Consider the following 25186-nt stretch of genomic DNA (forward strand, 5'->3'; position numbering starts at 1 on the left):
CTGAAGATGAAAACACGAGACTCGACGCGCAAACAAAATAACTTGAAATTCATAAGCAATTAAATTGAGACTTCATGTCGACGGTCGACCCATATTAGCTACATAGAGAGCACGACTCGAAATTGAGTCTGTTGTGTATTTTGACGGGTTTTTTTAAAGATCTTGTATTCCACATAAGTGCTAAAACCACTGATCTATATAGAGAACATGTCATTTATATAGATCAGTGGCTAAAACACAATGACAACAGCTGGGCTAATCTGAAATATATTGACAGTTGGAACACGCTAACAGCACGCGGACACTTTTTTGGAGTCTTACAAAAGACTCGGACTCAATGTCAAATATGTATTGTTGTATGAAAGTGGATATTCTTCAGAAACTCTTGTGAGGATGCGTCTTTTAAACGACATTAAGGCAGGGCTCTCAAGTTTTGAATTGAGTTCAGAGTGAGATTTTGGCGATGGCAACAGTGGTTTGGGTGGGGACAAGGTTCTGATCAAAATGACACTCATGATACTAATTTGTATAAATAAATAAATAATATATATATTTTTTATATATCCTCCTGGGACCCACGAATAGACTTTTGTCCACTGTAGTGGACGTTATATTTTAGGGAATTTATCTGACATCATACATGTCACGTGTCTCAGTCTGGATGTCCTGTACAGAGCAGCACATTCGGGGCTTTGCAGAGATACCAAATGTTTGGAGGTTTCACCAGGACAACAACAACTTCTTGGTCTTTAAAAATGGCTGACATTAATGTTTAGCACTCTTGTGGAAATATGATCATATTTATTAATTATAATTTAAATCGGATTAATTTTCAAATTGTTTGTTATAAATCAACATCTCAGGAAAATGGGGTTTCTGATCAAAATATGACTTTCTTTTACAAAACAGGGCATTGATTTCATAAATGACCACTGTAGTGGACGCCAGGACTTAAATCATGTTTATCAGGAATTTTGGAGACATAACAAGTGAATAGGGAAAGAAATTACATATCAATATTCCTATGAAATATTAGATGTTATTATTATGAAAATGTTGCCAATTATTACTCCCATTATTACACTTCTATTTTCATTACAAGTTGCACCAAGAACACATTAATATGCAAATTAGATGCAGTGTATAGATGCAGTGTATTGAATGGGAAAATCCAAGTATGGCCAGTTTACCCTCATATTGCATAAAGTAAAATGGTATATCAATGCATTCCATTATATCTTTCATAACATAGTTCAGAATCATATTTAAACAAAGTTTGTTTAAAAAAATCCTGAAACCTTAAAAAATGTATTGGTGAATTAAAAATAAATCCCATTGTTTTTGCCTATACGTGCAATTTCATGTCATTTTATTTTTTAAACAACTTAGTCCTGGTGTCAACTACAGAGGACATATCATCACATATGAATAAAATATCATTTTTCAAAAATGTTTTTTTTCCCCCATTTGTTTCTTATGCTCTAAACAATGTAATGACAATGAAAAATACTAAATTCAAAACACTTTTTTTTTTCTGGGTCCCAGGAGGATATTGATGTGCAATTTCTTTCCCTATTCACTTGTTATGTCTCCAAAATTCCTGATAAACATGATTTAAGTCCTGGCGTCCACTACAGTGGTCATTTATGAAATCAATGCCCTGTTTTGTAAAAGAAAGTCATATTTTGATCAGAAACCCCATAACATTTTCCTGAGATGTTGATTTATAACAAACAATTCCAAAATTAATCCGATTTAAATTATAATGAATAAATATGATCATATTTCCACAAGAGTGCTAAACATTAATGTCAGCCATTTTTAAAGACCAAGAAGTTGTTGTTGTCCTGGTGAAACCTCCAAACATTTGGTATCTCTGCAAAGCCCCGAATGTGCTGCTCTGTACAGGACATCCAGACTGAGACATGTGACATGTATGATGTCAGAGAAATTCCCTAAAATATAACGTCCGCTACAGTGGACAAAAGTCTACTCGTGGGTCCCAGGAGGATATTCCTATGAATTATTAGATATTATTATTATGAAAATGTTGCCAATTATTACTCCCATTATTACACTTCTATTTTCATTACAAGTTGCACCAAGAACACATTAATATGCAAATTAGATGCAGTGTATTGAATGGGAAAATCCAAGTATGGCCAGTTTACCCTCATATTGCATAAAGTAACATGGTATATCAATGCATTCCATTATATCTTTCATAACATCGTTCAGAATCATATTTAAACAAAGTTTGTTTAAAAAAAATCCTGAAAACTTAAAGAAACTGTATGTAAGAAATGTATTTCAATTAATCATAAAATGGCCCTGATATGTCACTAGACATTAAGAAATCATGTTAATTTCAAATACTTATATCACTGACAACAGTAGTCCGGCCAGGATATTGTCATTTTAAAAGTGAAGTTGCAGCCCTCAACTGATGTTGATGTTGATATGTTGTGTTTTGGCCTGAAGCGCCACCCTCCACCTATCTACCAATCACGAAGTCAGTAGTGTTTCGGCATCCGGGTTGCCAGCTCTGCTCTAGTTACCACAGCTGCAGCTACACATTTTTTGGATAAAAAAATGTCTAAGGAGGGGGAGAGGGAATACACTGCTCTACAGTAATTTGAAAGTGATTGCAGACCAGTTTTGGCCACAATCCTACATACAGTTCCTTTAAAAAAATGTATTGGTGAATTAAAAATAAATCCCATTGTTTTTGCCTATACGTGCAATTTTATGTCATTTTATTTTTTTTAACAACTTAGTCCTGGGGCCTATACCATGAAGCCAGTTTAGCTAGCTAGCCAGATATGTTTAAGCTTAGTTTGTGCCAATCCTGGGTTTTAGGTACCATTAAAGTGGTTTGGCTTTTAGCTGTGTTCATCTCCATAGTAACTTACGCTCCACAGCTAACCTGCTCCAGGGCAGGTTATGTTCTGGATAAGAGATCTCAAACTGAAATTGGACCAATCAGCTGTGAGCAAAGTGACACACCTCTGATGCAATAAAGACACTCCTTCTGTTTCTACTCCAAATTAAAGGTCACTAGCTAATGGCTATTAAAGACTTAAGCCTCTGGCTTTTAACAATGCTTAACAATGCTTAAAATAATAATAATTTTGAATTATTTAAATATAGTTTATGTAATTATTATACCCTTAATCAATTACACATGTATCATTTGAGGAAATCAATCATTAATAGGCATTTTGTTAATATTAAACTAAATAGCCTATATAAAGGTCATACAAATAAGCTCTAAATTCAATAACTAAATCTATAAAAAATTACATGTGAGCATAAATGTTCAATTCTCTCTATATATCAACTAAACTAACTTCATAACTTTTACTTGCATTGACGTACAAGATTTTTCTTAAAGTTGTCCTCGACAGCTCTTTTCTTCTGTGTAAAGTTGTTTAAATTCTTAATATTTTTCAATCATGTATATTCTGCAGAAGAGTGAAGTGAATCACACTGCTTCTCTCGTGAGAAGTGAATCTCAGTTTTACTGATCCACAGCATGTGATTGGCTGTTCACTGCTGATGTCACAGCTAAACTCCTAAACTCAGGATCAAAGCCTGAGTTGACAGAGAAAGTTGATGATCAGCATCATGGGACCAACAAAGCCTGAATAGATTGGTTTGGTTTTGTCAACTCGAAACTAATCCTGTAACCCTGAGTTTGTTAAACTACCATCATGGTACAGGCCCCTGGTGTCAACTACAGAGGATATATCATCACATATGAATAAAATATCATTCTTCAAAAATGTTTTTTTCCCCCATTTGTTTCTTATGCTCTAAACAATGTAATGACAATGAAAAATACTAAATTCAAAACACTTTTTTTTTTTTTTGTCTTTTCTGGGTCCCAGGAGGATATACAATTAAGAAATGTTGGAAAGAAAACATTAAACTAAACAAACAGTAGGTGGCAGAATGTAAACGTTGTTGTTGCTGGAATATCTAAATCTTACCCGGATACAGCAATGCTATTTTCTGATTGGCTGTTCGGTAGCTGTATTTTTTATTTGATTGGCTGGTGCATGGCAGGGCCTTCTGAACTCTATTTATGGAACTCACTTGATTCCTCTAATAGCAGCGCAACTTGGTGGGCATTATGGACATTTCTCTGCGTGAGAAATACAAGGTGTGGCGTGTGAATGAGTTGAAATGCGTGTGTCTCACGAGACTTGAGAGCCCTGTTGAGGTGAGTAAATGTTAAAATACAGGGTTTTTCCTGGGTCAAAAATGGTCTTCGGTGGTGGCTGACAGACATGGTCATACACACACACACACACACACACACACACACACACACACACACACACACACACACACACACACACACACACACACACACACACACACACACACACACACACACACACACACACACACACACACACACACACACACACACACACACACACACACACACACACACACACACACACACACACACACACACACACACACACACACACACACACACACACACACACACACACACACACACACACACAGAGTACCCTACCCACGTGATCTGCACAAACAATACTGACAATAAATTTTAAATAAATTCAAAGAAAGTTTGTAATTTTTGCTTATCTTATTTTGATACCTTGATGTTTGTTTTTGTTCCTCATTTTTACACTATTTACTGATAATTGTTTTGGTATGTAATCATATCAATATTTAAGTAGCATTAAAAAAAAAGAACAAATGGCCTAATTTTCTGCCATATACAATTTCATAAAATGATCAGCTAGCTAACAACAACTTTGTTTTGGGTTCACCTCACTCCAGTCTAAATGATTTTAGGCTATTTATTTTACTACACATTGTCCACATAAATAAGCTGAACGACTGTGGATGATTAAAGCTAATTCTTACTATCCACTCTTTCTAAATTGGGTAAGCACACTTGTGTTCTCATTTCAGGTGTTCTGAGTAAATTAATAAACTGATTCGTGAGTTCAGTGTTGGACAGATCAGTTGTTCTAACCAGTCGTTAAAATGACTCGGTCCAAAGGAGTCATTAGGTGGCGAATCAGACATTAGCAGACGCGTTGTGTGCGAATCCCGCATCGCGAAAGATTTGTCAACACAAAGAAAACACTTCATAACCGGATAGGATTTGTTTCCCGTTTATTGAAAGTATGCTTTATGCCAGCTGGTCAGAGAATCAGTCAATGTTTTTTGAGCGCATTTCACACCCAGCGGCGGTAATTAAAGGAAAACATCGTCTGATAGCAGCAGTCATCTATTCTACATCACTCATAAATCACAATAACTGATCAAATAAGGCTTTGGCGGGACAAAAATGTGTTTTGGTTGCCGCCAAAAAAATATTAAATGTTGGAAAAACACCCTGAAATAATGACTTGGTTAAAAATGTACTATCGCACTTCTACCACTAGATGTCGCCATTTTGCCGGTAATGGTTGGCCATGTCAACAACAGAGTGTACTAAAGCCTATCTAAAATACTCTATATATAGCATTGGCATGTCAATCAACATGTTACTATCATATCATAAGGCTATTTATGAATGAATTATGCTGCGTTTGAGAAGACTGCGCCTCAAACGAACTTTAATCTCTCGCATGGCATTACTGTACGTAGGATTTGAGCACAAAAGGCTTTGTTGAGACTTTTCTTGTCGGGGGCGATATGCTAATGTGTCTAACCGGAGTGTGAACACCGTTGATGAATCCAGTGTGAAGATGGGAGGGCTGGCACTGACTGTAACTTATCGTGTCATGACTTGAATATGCGGAGCTGCCGTCTTCCCTCGGTTAAATAGGAACAGAGGAGCGTCTGTTGACAGGGGCAGGACTCTGGAAAATATAGTGGGAGTTGCAGATTTTGAAGGGGGTAACGGGACAGAAGTGATGCAGGGACCAATAAGGAGTGCTTTAAGTCAGCAGAAACGTTTCGAAACCTGCTGAAGTTGTTGTTGATGGTGGTGTTTTGACGTATTGGTAGAGAGACTGATGACAGTTGACAGCCGCGCGAAACTTCAAGGGCGATCAAGGTAAGTTACGTACGTTGCGTCATGCTCATTCAAACTATTATGGCTGTTTTATTCGCGAAACACAAACTGAATTATGGATACAATGCCAAAATTGCTTCCTAGTGATGACTGACTGTTAAGTTTGTCTTTGTTTTGCTTAGTTTGAAAAAAAGAACGGTATGTTGAGTCTGGATTCGAACTTGAGTCGTCTTGAACACAAGTCACGCCGGCTAATTTGTTTAAAATGATTTTTTCACAACCATGTTTTAGAGTCATTTTGATTAAATATTTTTTTAAATTGTAGTCAGTTATAGGCTTTTCCCTCCCAGAGAAACTACTGTAGGGCTTTGCATTGCATGATGATGTTTTTGACGTTCTTGACAGTTGACAGATAGCAAAAGCGCAATGCCTGTTTAACTTAAACCAAACTAGCCCTTCCTTTTGAATACAAAATGAGTTATCAAAATATATTTTTTTCATATGACAAAACTGCAGGAGTATCACTGGCTGATTAGTTAATTTCCAAGTTTGTGTGAAATAATAATTGTATGTTGAGGCGGGATTCGAACCGGTGTCACGTTTGAACCGCATCGCTATACTAATAATTCATTAATTTGCTAAATAAAAGTGTATTTCTTTGTGACAGCTAGAAAAGATCCTTCCTTCCTGGGAACACACCTCTACACGCCCTGCTGAATAAATACAAATAAATAAATAAAACTGGTTTGCTGGTCTTGAGTGGTTTAAGCTGGTCTTCCAGGTGGACCAGCTAAAAAGTAGCCCTTCTAAAACCAGCACATAGACAAGCCTGACCAAGTTGGGAGAGTGGCGCACACAGTCTGGTGTAAGTTCAAGATGTTTGCTATTTCAACAAGGCAACCATGCCCATTATTGACACTGTGGCATGAAGAACCACCTTCTGCAAAACTGACTAGTCGAGTTTAACCTCTTAATCTGTCAGCACTCCCTTTGTAGTCACTGTGCCGCGAGTGAGTGAGTGCAGTGTTTGCTTTCTGTCTTACAGTGCCAAGGATTTCAGAGCCATGCAGGCCGCTGCAGGGATGGATGGCAATGCGCACAGCCGACCGCCTGACCGAAGGTACACCGTAAGCACTAAAAGATTCACTCCTTAAGTCTGGGTTAGATCTATTTTGAGTAGTTGGGTCCTAAACTTAGAATATGCTGGTTATACTTCTCGAAAACTTAAATTTTATAACTTTTTACAGTGGCGTGCAATCAAGAGGATGGTTGAGAATTGTCATTTTTTATATTGTTTTTTGAGCTCCTTTGATATCACACAGATTTTTAATGTTATTAAATACATTTGTGCTGTCGTTTCCCCACCAAAATGATGACTTCCTGGAGGATGATGCCATTAACTAGATTTGTTAGAACGTGAAGACACAGGAGGAACTATAAATTGATTAACAATTAAAGCAGTATTGCTGAGAAAACATTGAAAATGTACAGTAAGTGTGGATATTTGAGTCCGTAGGAAAAGATTAATACTAATGCACGTGTGTTTGGATTTAAAGATTATGTGGAATGAGGAGAATCGGGGGACAAAAGTTAGCTAGTACTTGAAAATTTTCCCCTGCATGTTTTTCCAGTTTTCAAGCAGTTCATTCCACATTCCTGCTTTATTTTCTGTAAAGAAAAATCACGCATAATGTGAGTTCTAAGCGATTTTATACACGTAGCTAAAAATAAATGTATAATGCGTTGGGCAGGACATTTGTGTGCTCTGTCACTGCAGACTGGGCTGTTTATGAGTGAAGATTTAGACGTTGTGTGCTTGTTTACAAGACAGTCTGACCGTAATTAAAGTCTCTGTTGTCACAAGCATTGCCTCGACCTTTGACATCGGTGCATTTCCTGCCTGCAGAGCAGAGCTGAGAAACGCTCTTGGACACATGTGGGGGTCATGGGAAATGTACTTTAAGGAGGGCGAGTCTCTGGCTAAATTCTCCTGGTTAATTTCTTTGCTGGGGAAATGAGGATGTAATTGCATTTGTTACTTTTCTGGACTGGAGTCGAAGAGAGCGAAGAACGGGGTCTACAGTTTTCATTTCCCTCGTAGATATGACTGGAGATTACAGAAAAAAGGTTGCTATGTTCAACGGGATGCTTGCTAATTTGACCTCAGAGCCAAATGTATTTATCTGGTGTAATAATCCATGGCTGTGGGGGCAATGCAGAAGACTAGGAAAATATACTATGAAAAAATGTACAAACCAGACATAGAACCGGTCCTTGAAAACCACATGAGGCTGATTAGCCGTCTATCATGAGAGAGGAGATCTGGACGTTGAATCCTCCATACGCATTAGCGTCAAATATGATCTTTATTAACACACTTTAAGACTTTGGAAATTTGTGCTCCACGGGTTCAGATTTTGCTAGTTAAGGATGATGTCAGCTGAGAGCGTTCCAATGGCTGGAAGCGTTTTCAATGAAATCGGAGAGATTTTTTCCAGCACGTTCTCATAACTCACTTTTTCTGCATTATTATATCTCACCCACACGCACTCACACACACACACTTTACCTCTCCCACGACGGCTATGAGCACATCCCTGCGTTATTGTAATTTTAATCAGAGGCTGATATTTTGAAGGCTTTCGAGCCTTGCACAAGCGCTTTGATTTTGCACCCAGGATCATTTGATTAATGTTGTCTGTGGGGTTTACAGAGGGAAAGTTCTGTTGTGTTAAACAGCGTGACTCTTAACCGCACAAAAGTTGTTGTGTAATTCGGGAGCAGGATTCTGGTTTCTCTGGCACTGCAGGGCATCAGGCCATCAACCGTCTTATGTCTGTGGGAGTTGCATTTATGTAAATCCAAAATTGCCAGCCTTTTGCCAAGTTGCACAATTTATTTACTATATTCCCCTGCAGGTCTCTTTGCGCGTTGTGCAAAATGCATCCGATTCAAGAATGCATACTTAAAAAAAAAAAATTTTTTTTTTTTTAGAAGAATACATGTTACCAATTTAAATCAGTGTGAAACTGATCTAGGGCCAGATTTACTAAAGCCCCGTTTCCACCAAAGTTACCCGGAACAATTTGCACCAGGAACTTTTTTTACAGGAACTTTTTACCTCCCAGACCTGCTACTGTCTGGGTTTCCACTGCGGTCTAAAGTACCGTGAAGATTAAGCAAATTAGTCCAGAGACGTGGGACGGCGCGCGACTGTTCCTCCCAGTCACCGACGGACAGTAATAATTTTTTGGTGGACACTGTCTGCAACAATAACAAGAGGAGGAGATTCAAGCAGCGCTGCTTTTGCTGGTTATGTATTGGTTTAGTAAAGAAGTAATGAACAAAACGGCGGAAACGAGACAAGCACTGATACTAAAGCGTATTCTGAAAGCTCGTAAAGCTAGATTTAAAATAAGACAACGTGTTATAATCAGCTATTACGGACATTGACCGTGAGATTGCTCAGACGAACGCGCACCATCGGGCAGAAAGAGCAAGACTGATATTTACTGAACGCAGAACGAACCTCGCAAAATGCCGGTTGAAATAAAATGCTGCGTGAGCTCAACCAATCCGCATGTTCAGTGCCCAAGTCCCACCCCCGAAAGTTCCTGAACTTTGAAAAAGTACTACCTCGCGAGCAGGGACTTTCGGAGGGGGGAATATTTACCCGGAACTTCATTAAGGGCGCTTTCACACCTACATTGTTTGGTCCGGATTTTCGGACTTTTCAGTTTAGTCCGAATCAAAATTACAGGTGTGAAACCTCCTCTGGATCACGGTCCGGACCAAACAGACGAAATTTGGTCTGACGGTTTGTTTCTAGTGTGAAAGCATTTTCTGTATGGTTCGTACTTTCAGACTATTTACAGGAAGTTCCTGTTTATGTTTAAATATTATAATGTTATTTTTAAATTTCATCTAGGCTACATTGATTATGAAAAGTGAAAAGATGCGCAATATGTCAGAAGACAGAAATGATTTTTAAAGACATTTTCTATGATTTTGCTTAGAAAGCCTTTCTTTAATGTGAATTTCGTTTTGTATAAATTGTATCTTAATTTGAATCAATGTTTATTCAGATAATTGCCTGGATTTAATAAATAAGAAGCAAATAGTCTATAGCAGACAATAATCGCGGGAGCGATCACATGCTTTGCACATGAACTGGAGCGCGTCTCAAATAAACCGAAACTCAGCAGGCTACTTGTCTCACAAACATGAGAAATATGTGTATATAAAGCTTGAAATGTCCACTTTTAAACGTAATGAAAAGAAAATAGTCAAGCAATGCGCACTGTTCAATAGTGGCAATGATATGCGTCCGTTCATTCACTCTTGTCAAAGACACTGACGTCTGACGCACGTCCGTTTACAAACCAATCAATAAAAAAAAAAGTGTGTCATGTAAAGTTCTTTAGTGCGCTCGCATAATTGCAATGTGAAACCAAACGAAAACTAACCCAATGTATAAAATGTATCAAAACATGAACTTCGGTTCAGACCTTGGTGCGGACTTTCAGGTGTGAAAACGGCCTTAGGCCCTGGTTCCTGCGGTCGAAACACACCGAGTACCACCCCAAAATTCCTAGTTCCTGGGGAAAGTTCCTGCGGTGGAACTTTTTCATCCTGCGGTTGGCTCCAGCGCAAACCCTCTTTTGGCGTTAAAAAACGACTGTCAGTTTACAGTGATAAATTAGCACTGAAAAGGTGTGGACGGTTATTTTTGCGGCTGACCTTATTGCATATGCATTTGTAGGAGTTTCCCTATCAGATGCAGTATTTATGGGAGGAGAGTATTTAAATGAATCACGCAAGGTGATTTACTAAGTGTCACAATTCACCAGCAGAGGGCACTCCAACCCGGACTGTCATTCTATCATAGACTACATTACCCATAATCCTTTGCTCGGACTCATCAGCACTCATTGATTACATCCACCTGCTCCCCATTACCTTGTTAGCTCACACTATATAAGCCTGGTCATGTCTATCATTCATTGCAAAGTCTTGTTTGTTGTAAACTGCTTTTCTGAGCGGTTTCCCTGGTTTCATGTCTCTGGTTTTGGATTTCTTGCCCGTTCCGTGAATTAACCGTATGCCTGTCTCTCCTGTCTTGTTTGCTTGTTTGGACTGCTTGCCTGTGTATGACCTTTTGCCTGTTTTTCACTACAATTGTGGATTACCCTTCATTAAAGCTTCATTTGGATTCTCAACCCTTTGTCTCTCGGAGCAGTACGTTACACTAAGGTTTGCGCTCGTCAAATTAAAAGGACAAACATTTTGTGAACCGAATCAAGTGAACCGCACTATCACACCAGGGTTCGGATGGCAGAGTTCACACTTATTCAAGTGAACCGCACTATCACACCAGGGTTCGGATGGCAGAGTTCACACTTATTCAAGTGAACCGCACTATCACACCAGGGTTCGGATGGCAGAGTTCACACTTATTCAAGTGAACCGCACTATCACACCAGGGTTCTCTTTAAACAAACCAAACATGCCAAGTGTCAACACACCTTCACCTTCACCTACTCAAATGAATCAGAACTGAATTACCGTTTTGTTCTGATCTTGTATTTTATAAAGAAAAGTTTTTATAAAGAAAATGCTTTCATTTGAAAATAATTTTCAAATTGCATTTAATTTTTTAATTTTTAAATCGGCTGGAACTTTCCTTTATAAAGTTTTAAATATGGATATTTTTCTTACACAAACGCATCGATTCGCTTCAGAAGGCCTTTATTAACACCCCAGAGCCGCGTGGAGCACGTTATTCGATGGACAGGTGCATTTTTTATGGACTTCAAAAACGGAGCAACTATTATTGCAATTATAAGGCTTGGATTAGCCTGGACATTTCTAATATAACTCAGATTGTGTTCGTCTGAAAGAAGAATGTCATATACACCTAGGATGACTTGAGGGTGAGTAAATCATGGGCTAATTTTCATTTTTGGGTGAACTATCCCTTTAATGTGAATCGGTACTCGAAAGTACCAACGTAATTCAATCAGTGCCCTTAAAAGTACGGAGTTCGGTACCTAACCCTAGTTTCCATTTAGCATTTTTTGATACGATATCCCAAAATGCGCATAAAAATAGGCAGGTGGAAACATAGCTACTGACAAAGTAATTTTCTCTGTTTGTTTATTAAATATAATTGTAGCTAATTTGACAATGCAGGTGTTGCACTCTCACATCCATGCAACACTTTTAACAACATTTAAATCTGTTTTGCCGATTTCCTCCCCAAAGAAGTGCAGATAATGTGGGCCTGCTAATAACTGCAGCAATGTGTTCTTATTCTGGAAGCTCAGAATGGTAAAAGAAGAGACTGACAAATGAGGGGAATTTAAGCTTGATCTCTGCAAATATGAAAGCAAGATGTGGAGCTTCGCAGGTGTTGGCAGGACTCTATTGTATGCTGCTGCAGTTTGGCTTCTTTTACTCTTGACATCTGTTCTTGGAATTCCGAGCTGGACGGACAACTATGGCGTTGAGAATAACCGTCGGAATGTTTACTCGCTTATGATGTCATCTTGTGTGATCCGCAGTCATTTCCAAATTATCAACACACACACTTCTAACTCGATGAAGCAAGGACAAGGCCTTGACGACAAAGTGTCACCTCAGGGACGGGGTATGGAAACATTTAAGTGTTGTTGCAGATGTTTCCATACTTTCTCACACTCCAATTTTCCCTCTTCATACACTCGTATACTAACACACACACACACACACACACACACACACACACACACACGCGTGCGCGCCGCTCGCACAGCTGTTTTAACCAATCCGGTGTTGAAAGCTACAGTATAAGGACAGTGATGTTATTATGTTGGCTTGACAAAGACCTTCTGCAAAACCACCCGGAATACTCTACAAACCACCTAGAAACACCCTAGATACCACCAGAATGCCCTGTCCAGACTAAACCTGGCTAGGAAACCCCTGGAAAGCAGTCTGAACATCATAGCAACTGACTTGCAACACTTTCAACTAGGGATGGGCGATATGGACTTAAAAATATATCACGCTATTTCTGGTATTTATTGCGATAACGGGGTTCCTACGGGGTTTGGAAAAGTATGGAATTTGATTTGAGTAATTTCCAGGTCTGGAAAAGTATGGAAAAAATAAATCAGAGTATGGAAAAATATTTATGTTTCCAGACTATTGTCCCTATTTCATTTTCTAAATATAAAATGAAGAATTTCTAAATGTATATAATAAATATATACACAATCGTTTTTTTCAATGAATGAAAAACTTGTAGCCTAGCTATGGCAGTAAAGGTCAGACCTGTGTGTTCCTTCCTTTTCACAGTTCAACAGTGGTTAACACAGCACTTTGTAGTTTGAGAAAGCAAGTTGGGTTTGAGGATAAAACGGAGTCGATGGTGGAGTTCTTTAAGGAATAGTACACCCAAAATGAAAATTTGTCATTTATTTACCCCCATGTCTTTCAAAACCATAAGACTTTATTATATTAACAATTTTAATATTTTAATTCTGAGAGATTTCAGTCCCTTTAAAGGACTTGTTCACCCCAAAATGAAAATGTCCTACTCATTTACTCACCTCAATGCCATCCAAGATATCCATGACTTACTTTCTTCAGTGAAAGATAAATTTAAGTTTTTGAGCAACCAACTGAGTTGGTTGCCATTTTGGATGGCATTGGGGTGAGTAAATGATTAGGACATTTTCATTTTGAGGTGAACTAATCCTTTAAATATCTTCATGTGTCCAAGATTTCCAAGATTAACAAAAGTCTTATTAGTTTAGAATGACATGAGGGTAAGTAAATTATGATAGAAATTACATTTTTGGGTAAATTAATAACCCTTCAAAAAATTGACTGATTTAGCATTTTGATCGTTAAGGTCTCAAAAGGCAACATTTTAATATAGAATTTCTAAATATTAGATAGCATACATAGAGGTTTTGACTCAGAGTGTAACACACTTGTCGGTGCCGATAGCATTGTGGGTAAGTGGTTCGCCATGTAGTGCTGTTGTGCTTCGGGAGACCCGAGTTCGAGTCCTGCCTCATGGACTTTTCCCAATCCCGCCCCCCTCTCTCTCCCACCTTACTTCCTGTCTAGCTACTTTCCTATCCTAATAAAAGGCAAAAACGCCAATACTAAATCTTTAGAATGTAACACTTGTTAGCAGTTGAATTTGAAAACATTTTATCAGAACAAGTTAAATATGGTCGGAAAAATCTGTAGGAAGTCTGGAAATTCGAGTCTGGAAAAGTATGGAATTTCGAAATGAAAATTGTGTAGGAACCCTGGATATCAATGACGATATAAATTTAGTACCATTCCCCATGTTTTTGGCTACAAGTGAGAGCTGCATGCATTCTCGAGAGCCTCAGAAACACAAACAATGATCTAAAGTAAAACGTACACATCATCAAATAGGCTCCTTTTTAGGGTTGGGTGATAAAACGATAACGATATGTATCGCGATAGACACATCACCGATATCAATAAAAAATGCATTCGATAAAACGTTCGATACATTTTTTTTTTCTTCATTGGAAGAAGCAAGTTTGGTTTAATGAACAAAGGCACTCACTCTCTGGTAATCTAGCGACGTAGGGAGTGACATGCTAACAGCCAATCATGTAACAGTATCATGTTTGGTTGCGCCATATCGTTGTCTCGTGTTGGATTCTTCAGTAACAGAACCGGCGTGAAGTGTTAAGTGAGTGAAGGAAGCCATCAGAGCCATCAGATTTCAACTAAAATATCTTCATTTTGTTAGGTTTTACGGGTGTCGAACAACATGAGGGTAAGTAATTAATGACAGAATTTTCATTTTTGGGTGAACTAACCCTTTAAATACGATCTTTACGACATGACTTGAACGCACCGATATTCTCATGGTGCAATCAGTGGCAAAAATAGTGCAAACAGCAAAAGTAATTGTTATGTTGGTTATTCAGAATGACTTATGAGCAGCAACCTTTTTTATTTTATGTATGTCAGTTTATGTTTATATGTGCAGTAAGGGATAAGTCTCTGACTTGTTGTCTGGATTAGTGTGGGAGATCATTTGAACTTTGAAGTTGTTTATGAACACTTTGCAGGAAATGAAAGGTCTCACTCTCAGGTTGGGTGTTTTCTCAATAGAATCAACAGAATGATTAATAGTCCAGGATTTAACATGTACAGTTTACCGTGTAAGGTTTAGGGTGGTTATAAAAGACAACTCCCTAAAACTCTTCTACAACAATGGTTAGTCTGAAAAATGTAGACGTCTCAGACATCAACAGCCTGAGGCAATTAGTGAAGCTGTAGTGTTTGAAGCTATAGTGACTCTTTACGTTTCATAGCACATGCCAAGGGATAGTTGTCTTTCTGATATTGGTCACCAGAAAATTTAAATTTGTTTTTGGTCATCATTTACTCCCCTTCACGGAGCTCAAATAGAAGAATGCATTGTGTTTGTATGTATGGAAACACGCATTTGAGATTAGAGAGCTAGTGCTGAAGAAAAAATTCACAGGTGTGCATATATGGGCTGATTGATGATGTTAACAAGGATATGTTGACATATTTAAATTCTTGAGTAAACTTCACCTTAAATACAGTATACGTGAGTTGTAGCATTGCTTCATTTGTTTACTTGAGTATGCTATCTTTTGAATGAGGCTCTCTTGTGGTGACAAGCCTAGCAGAATGAACACAATGGCTCTGTTCCAAAACCTAGTGCTCCCTTACTGAAATGCAACCTCAAAAAATACATTGGATAAAAATGCATTGTCGAAAGTTTGGGGTCAGTAATTCCATTCACATTTATTTGGCTTTATTTCACTTTTCACAATACATATCGTTTCAAAGCAGCTTTACAGAAAATGCATGCATCTTACATTGCAATTTAGAGTGATCTGTTATCAGAGGTGAAGATGTCCAAGTTATGCATATCAGAAATGCACATATACATCTCTAGCCTGACAAGCCAGACCCACATCAAAATGTTGGGTCTGGGAACTCACCATTGGCAGGGCTCAATCCGAGGAGCGGGATAAACGGTTGTCTTTCAAATTCCCTGGCACGCAATAGGATAGCGCTACAACCAACCAGAGCCACGAAGAAGGTGAAGCGGAGCTAGTTGATAGATTAAACTTTCGCCATATCCGGTCGGCAAAAATCTGAACACCTCTTCCTTTCTTAAGAATTACTTCAGTGTCGTTCTTTATTCTTTCCTCAAAGAAAAGCTTAACAACAAATCTTCCAGAGTCGCGGCCAAAGCCGATTCGAAAGACCACTGTTCACCAGCTTCTTTGTTTACAAATAGCACGCGGAACCGCCGCAACTCTGCCGTCATTATGTTAAGCCCGCCCACCGACTCTACACACGATGTGATTGGCCTGACCAGAGTTTGGTTTTTCCAGCTCGCAAGCCAATGGAGAGTTGCTAGACGACCCAAATTACATTTGCTGCCACCAGGGTGCGTCTAGATTTCTTGGCTAACAAATCCCAAAATTAGCTAATAATGTATTAATTTAAACAATGAGCTCATTCAAGTAATGAATACATGTTAAGAAATTATTAGGATATATAGAAACATTTAGCATTGGCGCATATTGATTCAGTGTTTGCATCTAGTTTTTTTTCAGCAAAGATGCATTAAATTCTTCCATTGAAAGTGACAGTAAAGACATTTATAATGTTACAAAAGATTAATATTTCAAATAAATGAAAATAATAATAAATGAGTGCAAATAAAAATCTTTTTAACAATAATAATGTTTCTTGAGCAGCAAATCTGCATATTAGAATGATTTCTGATTGTAAGCAAGTACATTTTATCTATATAGCATATTTAAACATAGCAGAACTATCCAAATTGCTGAACAGAGTAAAGAGAAATAAAATAAAAAGATAAAAACAAGAATAAAATAGAATAGAAACAAAGTGAAACAAAACAAACAGACAGAAATATAATATTGAAATACTGATGTGACACTGAAGACTGGAGTAATGATGCTGAAAATTCAGCTTTTCATCACAGGAATAAATTACATTTGATCATATTATTACAATTTAAAACACCTGTTTTCTATTTTAATATATTTCACAACATTACTGTGTATTTAATGTATTGTTGATTAAATAAACACAGCCTTGGTGAGCAGAAGAGACTAAAAAAACATTTGTTGTCCATGCAAATATTGGGTAAACTAGTCAGTCTTTAGTTGTAATGAAGTTTTCATAGCTATTTTGTTTATATAAAATCATTATTATTATTATTATTATATTGATAATAGTCTAGCTTCATCTGTGTTCATCAATGTTTTTTGTCACAATGTATTCTGGCATTATCTTCTCTGAGACGGATGCATGCAGTGCTGCCATAGAAAATGTTCCCTATGTTGTGTGCATGCATGCTGTCTTAAAATGCAGCCTACGTAGACGGCTCACTAGGATTTGGAACAGAGCCAGTGTCTGTAGATGCCATATATCTTCAGTGCATACCATACATCTTGACTCCTCCACATTCCACACATACACATGCCCCCTCTCTCTCTCAACAGCTGTATTTAACACTTCCATGAGGACTTAATGCAGTTTTTCTCTCTGTGGAACACGAGAACTCCTGATTTCGCACTGCCTTTCCTGTCTGAGGAATACAAGGGCTTTATTTCTCTATGTTGTGTTTCTCAGAGCACTGAAAGAGCATGTGGCAGGACTCCAGAGAACACAGGAGAATGGAGGCTCTTTGTTGTGCTGTCAGGCCGGCAGGCAGTGACCGTAAACTGCTTTGAATGTGGCAAAAAGGAATATGCTCTAAATTGATTAGTTTGATGTGTGTCCTGTGTTTGTGTCAGGGAGTTACAATACCTCAGAAGGCAGATATGCTCTCCTTTTAAATGTTGCGTTCCAGAAGATGATGCACATCGAGTTCCTCAAGTGTGAGACATTTGTTGGCGCAACTGTAAGCTGTCAGTGTTGCGTGTTCGCGTTTGCTAGCATTCACATGTGTTCGCTTGCATTTACAAAGATGACAATTGAGGACAGACATTGGCATAAAAACAAAATTGGACAATTGGGGTTTTCATATTCGGTGTTATTAAAAGTTGAAGTCTGCATCAATTTTTAGCTGAATTACTGTGTTGTTTTAGCCAGTTTAGTCTGATTCATAAACACATTAGCCTTATGAACCGACTCTTTTTAATGACTAGGCCAAAAAACAAAAACACACAGCAGAAGTCTGTCTACGCTTTGAGATTGTCTTCTCACATCATAAAAACATAATGAAGTGAACCCGCCTGAGGGAACTGAAAGAGCTCACAGTTTTCTTGAAGAAATGCTCTATTGGAGACTTTTCCACCCTCATTTTTTCTTCTTTAATCTGAAAGTAAATCCATCTGACTGCATCAGAGTCAATCTCGCTTATAAATGCATTTTGTGGTTCTGTGTTTACATAATATATGTGTGTGTACTGTGTATAATTATGTATATATAAATACACACACATGCATGTAGATATTTAAGAAATGTTTTATATTTTTATAAAAAAAAATATATTTATATATAAGATAAATTATACAGTATATACATGCAAATATTTCTTAAATATATACAAGCATGTGTGTGTTTATATATACATAATTATACACAGTACACACACATATATTATGTAAACACAAACTTTTATTTTGGATGCAATTAATCACGATTAATTTTCCCCAGCACTACAATATTATTATTATTATTATTATTATTATTATTATTATTATTATTATTATTATTATTATTATTATTATTATTATTAATAATAACTAATTTTATATAATTTTTTATTTTAATATTTTTTACATGAATTAATTTATATTATAAATATAATCATTTTATGAATTATTCTTTAATAGTTATAAAATAGTTTTTTATAATGTTAATTATATAATAATAATGTATTATTATGATCTGTATTATTCTTATTTTCAAGATTATTTATTTTTTTATCTCATTACTCTTTAATAATAAAAAATAATAAAATAATAGTCTGGCAATCTGATGTGTCCCAATGGGGCAGTTTATCATTGTCAGCGTCATCATCATTAGCATTATTTATTTTTATTAGGAACATAAGTTATGGATTGTTTTTAATGCACATGATGGAAAACGGATGTAAGAATGGATCTAAGAAAGTCAGACTTCGGTTTAAGCAATTTCACTTTTCCTTATTCTTGTGATTCATTATTTGGTAGACTAAAGCCCTATTCGGACGGTAATTGTTTCTCGCAGGGTTGTAAGGTAATTTCAACATTTACAGGGGCTAGCCAGAGATTATATTGCTGTCCACATCCAGCACCAGTGCCACCTCTAACAAAATTTTTGTCGCACCAACTGGAAAAAAGGTTGCAAAATGCCACCATTTGGTCGCAGTCTGGAGCCCTGCAAAACTCGCTCCACCACCAGGAATAGATAATCATCAGTTTTATCACTGACACGCCATGTAAATGTACAGTGGGGAGAACAAGTATTTGGCAGGTTTGCCCACTTACAAAGCATGTAGAGGTCTGTAATGTTTATAATAGATACTCTTCAACTGTGAGAGACGGAATATAAAACAAAAATCCAGAAAATCACATTGTATGATTTTTAAGTAATTAATTAGCATTTTATTGCATGACATAGGTATTTGATACATCAGAAAAGCAGAACTTATTATTTGGTACAGAAACCTTTGTTTGCAATTACAGAGAGCATACGTTTCCTGTAGTTCTTGACCAGGTTTGCACACACTGCAGCAGAGCTTTTGGCCCACTCCTCCATACAGACCTTCTCCAGTTCCTTCAGGTTTTGGGGCTGTCGCTGAGCAATATGGACTTTAAGCTCCCTCCAAAGATTTTCTATTGGGTTCAGGTCTGGAGACTGGCTAGGCCACTCCAGGACCTTGAGATGCTTCTTACGGAGCCACTCCTTAGTTGCCCTGGCTGTGTGTTTCGGGTCCTTGTCATGCTGGAAGACCCATCCACGACCCATCTTCAATGCTCTTACTGAGGGAAGGAGGTTGTTGGCCAAGATCTCACGATTCATGCCCCCATCCATCCTCCCCTCAATACGGTGCAGTCGTCCTGTCCCCTTTGCTGAAAAGTATCCCCAAAGAATGATGTTTCCACCTCCATGCTTCACGGTTGGGATGGTGTTCTTGGGATTGTACTCATCCTTCTTCTTCCTCCGAACATGGCGAGTGGAGTTTAGACCAAAAAGCTCTATTTTTGTCTTATCAGACCACATGACCTTCTCCCATTCCTCCTCTGGATCACCCAGATGGTCATTGGCAAACTTCAGTCGGGCCTGGACATGCGCTGGCTTGAGTAAAGGGACCTTGTGTGCGCTGCAGGATTTTAATCCATGACGGCGTAGTGTGTTACTAATGGTTTTCTTTGAGACTGTGGTCCCAGCTCTCTTCAGGTCATTGACCAGGTCCTGCTGTGTAGTTCTGGGCTGATCCCTCACCTTCCTCATGATCATTGATGCTCCACGAGGTGAGATCTTGCATGGTGCCCCAAACCGAGGGAGATTGACCGTCATCTTGAACTTCTTCCATTTTCTAATAATTGCGCCAACAGTTGTTGCCTTCTCACCGAGCTGCTTACCCATTGTCCTGTAGCCCATCCTAGCCTTGTGCAGGTCTACAATTTTATCCCTGATGTCCTTACACAGCTCTCTGGTCTTGGCCATTGTGGAGAGGTTGGAGTCTGTTTGATTGAGTGTGTGGACAGGTGTCTGTTATACAGGTAACGAGTTCAAACAGGTGCAGTTAATACAGGTAATGAGTGGAGAACAGGCTTCTTAAAGAAAAACTAACAGGTCTGTGAGAGCCGGAATTCTTACCGCTTGGTAGGTGATCAAATACTTATGTCATGCAATAAAATGCAAATTAATTATTTAAAAATCATACAATGTGATTTTCTGGATTCAGTCTCTCACAGTTGAAGTGTACCTATGATAAAAATCACAGACCTCTACATGCTTTGTAAGTAGGAAAACCTGCAAAATCGGCAGTGTATCAAGTACCTGTTCTCCCCACTGTATATTTTTCAGACGTCCACATGAGAAACAATTACCGTCCATATAGGGCTTATGTATTACACTTCACAACTGTTTATGCCACAGTCAAGAATGATACTGAAATAATCTATTTGTTTAAGAGAAGAGTGCTGTTACTTTTATAAGTAACTTTTTACCTTTTGGATGATATATACAACCCTAGCAACCCCTTGGCAACACCCTTGCATCATGGCAGTGAATTTGCATGGGACAAAAAATTTAATAAGCGAGTTTAAACCTGCTCCTACATTACACACATTTTTTTTTTTAAATATGATAAGACGTATTGTTTTCCAGCTCATAAAACTATGAAAAAGACGACAATTTTCCCTCCTCCTCATTTTTCAATGTAACACGAGAGGTATAAATGTCCATCTGCCGCATAACTTAGACACCAGAGTCATTCAGGGACTGGATCTCAGGCCGCTGAGCTCGCCAGCTCGTAATGGCTTCTATCAAGTGTGTCGATCTTGTTATAAAAATCTCTGAGTTTTATTCTCTGTGTCTGGTACTCGTATCAGATTTCATTGGAAGATTGCTGTCTACTTATATAGATTTTTATTGTACAATCTTCATGTGATTTCCTCATTTAATTCTGATGTAGGTGTCCAACAGCGTTCAAATCAAATTCAAGTCACTTTTTTATCATGCATATTGTTTCCATGCAGCTTTATAATGCCATAGAGCTTATGAAATCAAAATTGCGGCTTATTGTTTTGAGTAACTGAGTTGTTGTTTTATTTAATTATTTTCTTGCTATGCATGATTATTTGTTTAGTTGCATTTATTATTTTGATATTTATTTTATTCACTATATAATTTATTAGATTTATGTTTTATTAATTATTTATTTTATTCACTATATTTGTTTGTACCTATGCTGAATATTCTCTCATTTGTGTGGTACAAAATTTGTGTAATACAAAATAATATATATATATATATATATATATATATATATATATATATATATATATATATATAAAAAAAACACCAAGTGATGACCCCCGACAGAACCGTAAATGCATTTCCATCTCTGACCTTGCATTGCAAACCCATCGGTGTTGTGAAGTCTAGAATTTGGCCACCCGGTGACTTTTTGGACGCTACTGTGTGTGTGATTGGCTAAGAGGGAAAACACTCGCTAGTGTATCTCTGGCAAGTGTGTCTCTGCAGACAACGTCCCTTTGTCTCAGAAGAAAGGATTCAGTGTAATAGTTTTAATTATGACTCCAGGGGAAATGCTTCCCCTTTTTTACTTTTATGTAAATGTTGGCTCTTCTGTTAATAAGGAGGGAGCTCTTACAACCTTTTTTACTCTCCTGCATATCTCGGCATACAACGAGGTTAGTAGATTTGAATTTCACAGATCTTAAAGTAAGCTGAGCGTTTAATTCAAGTCTACTTATCTTGTAAGAGGTACAAAATATCCCTGCGAGCCTGTGATCGGAACCATTTCCCTTCTGCTTTGCTTATCTAAATACTTGGCAGATGTTTTGACCAGTCTCTGTAGAGAACGAGATGTTTTGGCCTTGACTTTTCTGTATCTTGACTGTGTGGTGGGAATGTGGAGGTCGGGACATATGTGAACCCGGAGTGACGCGTGGGTGAAATGGTAGAGTGAGAGTTCATCAGGCAGTACATTGACCCTATGCATGACCTGTAAAGCATGGGGGCATTTGCGGGTCGCTTATGGATCACCCGTTGAGTTCTGAATCCCAAATTGAGCATTGTACCACGTCTCCCCCTTGCACTCGTCATGGGAGAGCTGCTTCAATGGCGAACATAAATGCAGTGCACTTACGTTGAACACTATTACCTTTCATTTCGGCCCTACGTCTCATTGGCTTCCTGGTGTGATGTAGTTGTTTCCATTTGTTTTTCAGATACCGTTGTTGAGCGGCTTGGTCTAGTTTATCACATAAGTGGTTTGTAATGTTCCTTAGATCACAACTGGTTTTACTTTGGACATCAAATGGCGACCCAACACAGTACTTTAAAGGGTCACGAAACCATCAGCCAGTTTTCACCACCGCTTTGCTACAAAAGTTTTCTGTCCAAGTATCCAGTAAGCGAATGCATTCAAACAGTCAGTCCAAAACAGCCCTAATGCAGAGAAAACCCGGCCTATGTCATCAGAGATTGGGGAGAGAATAGTGTATTTGGCTTCAAAGCACGATCCCTCTCCTATTCTGTGATTGTTTCGGAGCAGCCCAAGCCGTTTCTCATCTTGCTGTAAAATACAGACTGAATGACAACTCAAAACACCAAACCGCTGCACAGGGCTGCGCAATATATCGAAATTATCGAAATATCGCAAATGTACATATCGTGATATGCATATCGCAAGGGCACACAATATCTGAATGATTTTAATAGGCTACTTCAACATTGTGAAAAGTGTATGTTTTAGGTCGACGCATATAGCAGAGAATTGACTGAGCACACAACTGTTACTTAAGTGACTTGCTTGACGTTTAAAAGAGTTATTAAACACAATATCTTGCGAAAAACAACTCCTTGCAGTCTCGCGCTGTCTGACACACACCGAAACGTGCACACAAGCCGTTCTTTTTTTCCGTGTCTTGCTACACACTCGAACTGTCAAATACACACACAAATTAACACAAGTTATGTCAAAATGGCTGTCTTGGTGAGTATTCATGTAAACACAGTCGGTTATGCTTTAAGTGAAAGATATCAGTTGGGGAAAGAAATAGATTTTACACACTTAAAGCAATATCGTATTGCGTATCGAATATATCGCATTATTTAACAAGGATATCGCATTTTTCTTCAATATCGCACAGCCCTACCGCTGCATGAGCATATGGTATGCAAACTACATCTCTCAGTTGGATAAAGCAAACCAGTGTCACGATGGTAAAGTTTTGATGGATGATGATTGTAATCAAGGTAAAGACGATTACAGTGGCATACAGGAATCGTGCATGTGCAAACAAACCGTGTGTATGTGGCACTCTCGGCTCACTGATCGCTATTGAAAATCTGTACAAAAAATCGTCTGGAGGCGCCATCGTGCACGTTATGTCAAACTTTGAAAACCCCTGCTGTATGCGATCTCACTGTTCAAAAAGCGCTGTCTTCTCATAGGATAAAGACATGCAGTGTCAGGAATAATTATGAGACACTGATGAGTCTAAAATGTACTATAGTACAATCACACACATCCTTTGACATTGACATGAAATAGACATTGAAATAGCGCAAAAAATATTAAAATTAACTAACGGATGGTCACATTGTCTAATATGATGTTCAACCAAGGGGGTAATCCTACACCCGGAAAGTGTACCTTCCATAGGGGCAGCCATTGCTAACCAAGCCATCACCTGCTGTTAGCATCCCATTGACTCCCATTCATTTTGGCGTCACTTTGACAGCGAATAACTTTACATCTGAGGCGGTTAAAGACTCCATTTGTCCATTGTTTATTTCTAAACAAACACGACAATGTATAAAAGGCTCCATTACCTTGTATCTTACACTATTCGACCCGTAGAAGCCGTTTTTGTAAAAATAGGCTAACGACTGCGTCACAACCACGTGACTAGAGAAATTACTGTATATAGCCGTATAGACAGGATGCATTAACTTCAAATGCGTACTGGCGTTAAATTTTAAAATAAATAAATACTATGCAAAATGACAAAATAATTAATCAGAATATTTACCAAACGTTGCCCCTGCTCACGCTCTCTGTCTCTGCAAGATTTTGTGATTCAGATTTCACTTTGCACAACTACTAGAAGACTTACAACTGTCAGACAGACTCACGTCTCATCTATGTCGTCAAGCTCAGTCTGAGGCTGCGCAGTACATCAGCCATCAGGAAGTGAGTGCTTCTACTTGACTTCACTTTTTCTCTGTGAAGTCTATGGGGTCACTGTGTCCATTTCTCTTACTGTCTATGTGTTCAACATGCATAACTCAGAAAATGTATTTTAGGGTGTAATGGCCCTTTAATGGCTAAGGGAACGTGTTTTCTTCTCCCATTTAATGTTGATGAGCCTATTTTATTTATTTTATTGTATTTTATTTAGTTTCCATTTGATATATTTAGCA

General features: G+C 38.0%; 1 protein-coding gene across 2 annotated transcripts in view; it reads left to right on the top strand.

Annotated features, from left to right (window-relative positions):
• The first annotated feature begins 5872 nt into the window (after nt 1–5872).
• cobll1b (cordon-bleu WH2 repeat protein-like 1b) overlaps nt 5873–25186 on the top strand; it is an 89308-nt gene continuing 69994 nt past the window's right edge. Inside the window, exons 1-2 of one of the 2 annotated variants that reach the window (XM_079821415.1) lie at nt 5873–6055; nt 7059–7133. In XM_079821415.1, the coding sequence (XP_079677541.1) occupies nt 6015–6055; nt 7059–7133 (116 nt within the window). In that variant the 5' untranslated portion in view covers nt 5873–6014. The remainder of the gene's footprint in view (nt 6056–7058; nt 7134–25186) is intronic. The other variant, XM_079821416.1, reaches the window with a different exon arrangement.

This window comes from Gobio gobio, assembly GCF_949357685.1.
Source record: "Gobio gobio genome assembly, chromosome: 7".
In the NCBI taxonomy this organism is placed as follows: domain Eukaryota; kingdom Metazoa; phylum Chordata; class Actinopteri; order Cypriniformes; family Gobionidae; genus Gobio; species Gobio gobio.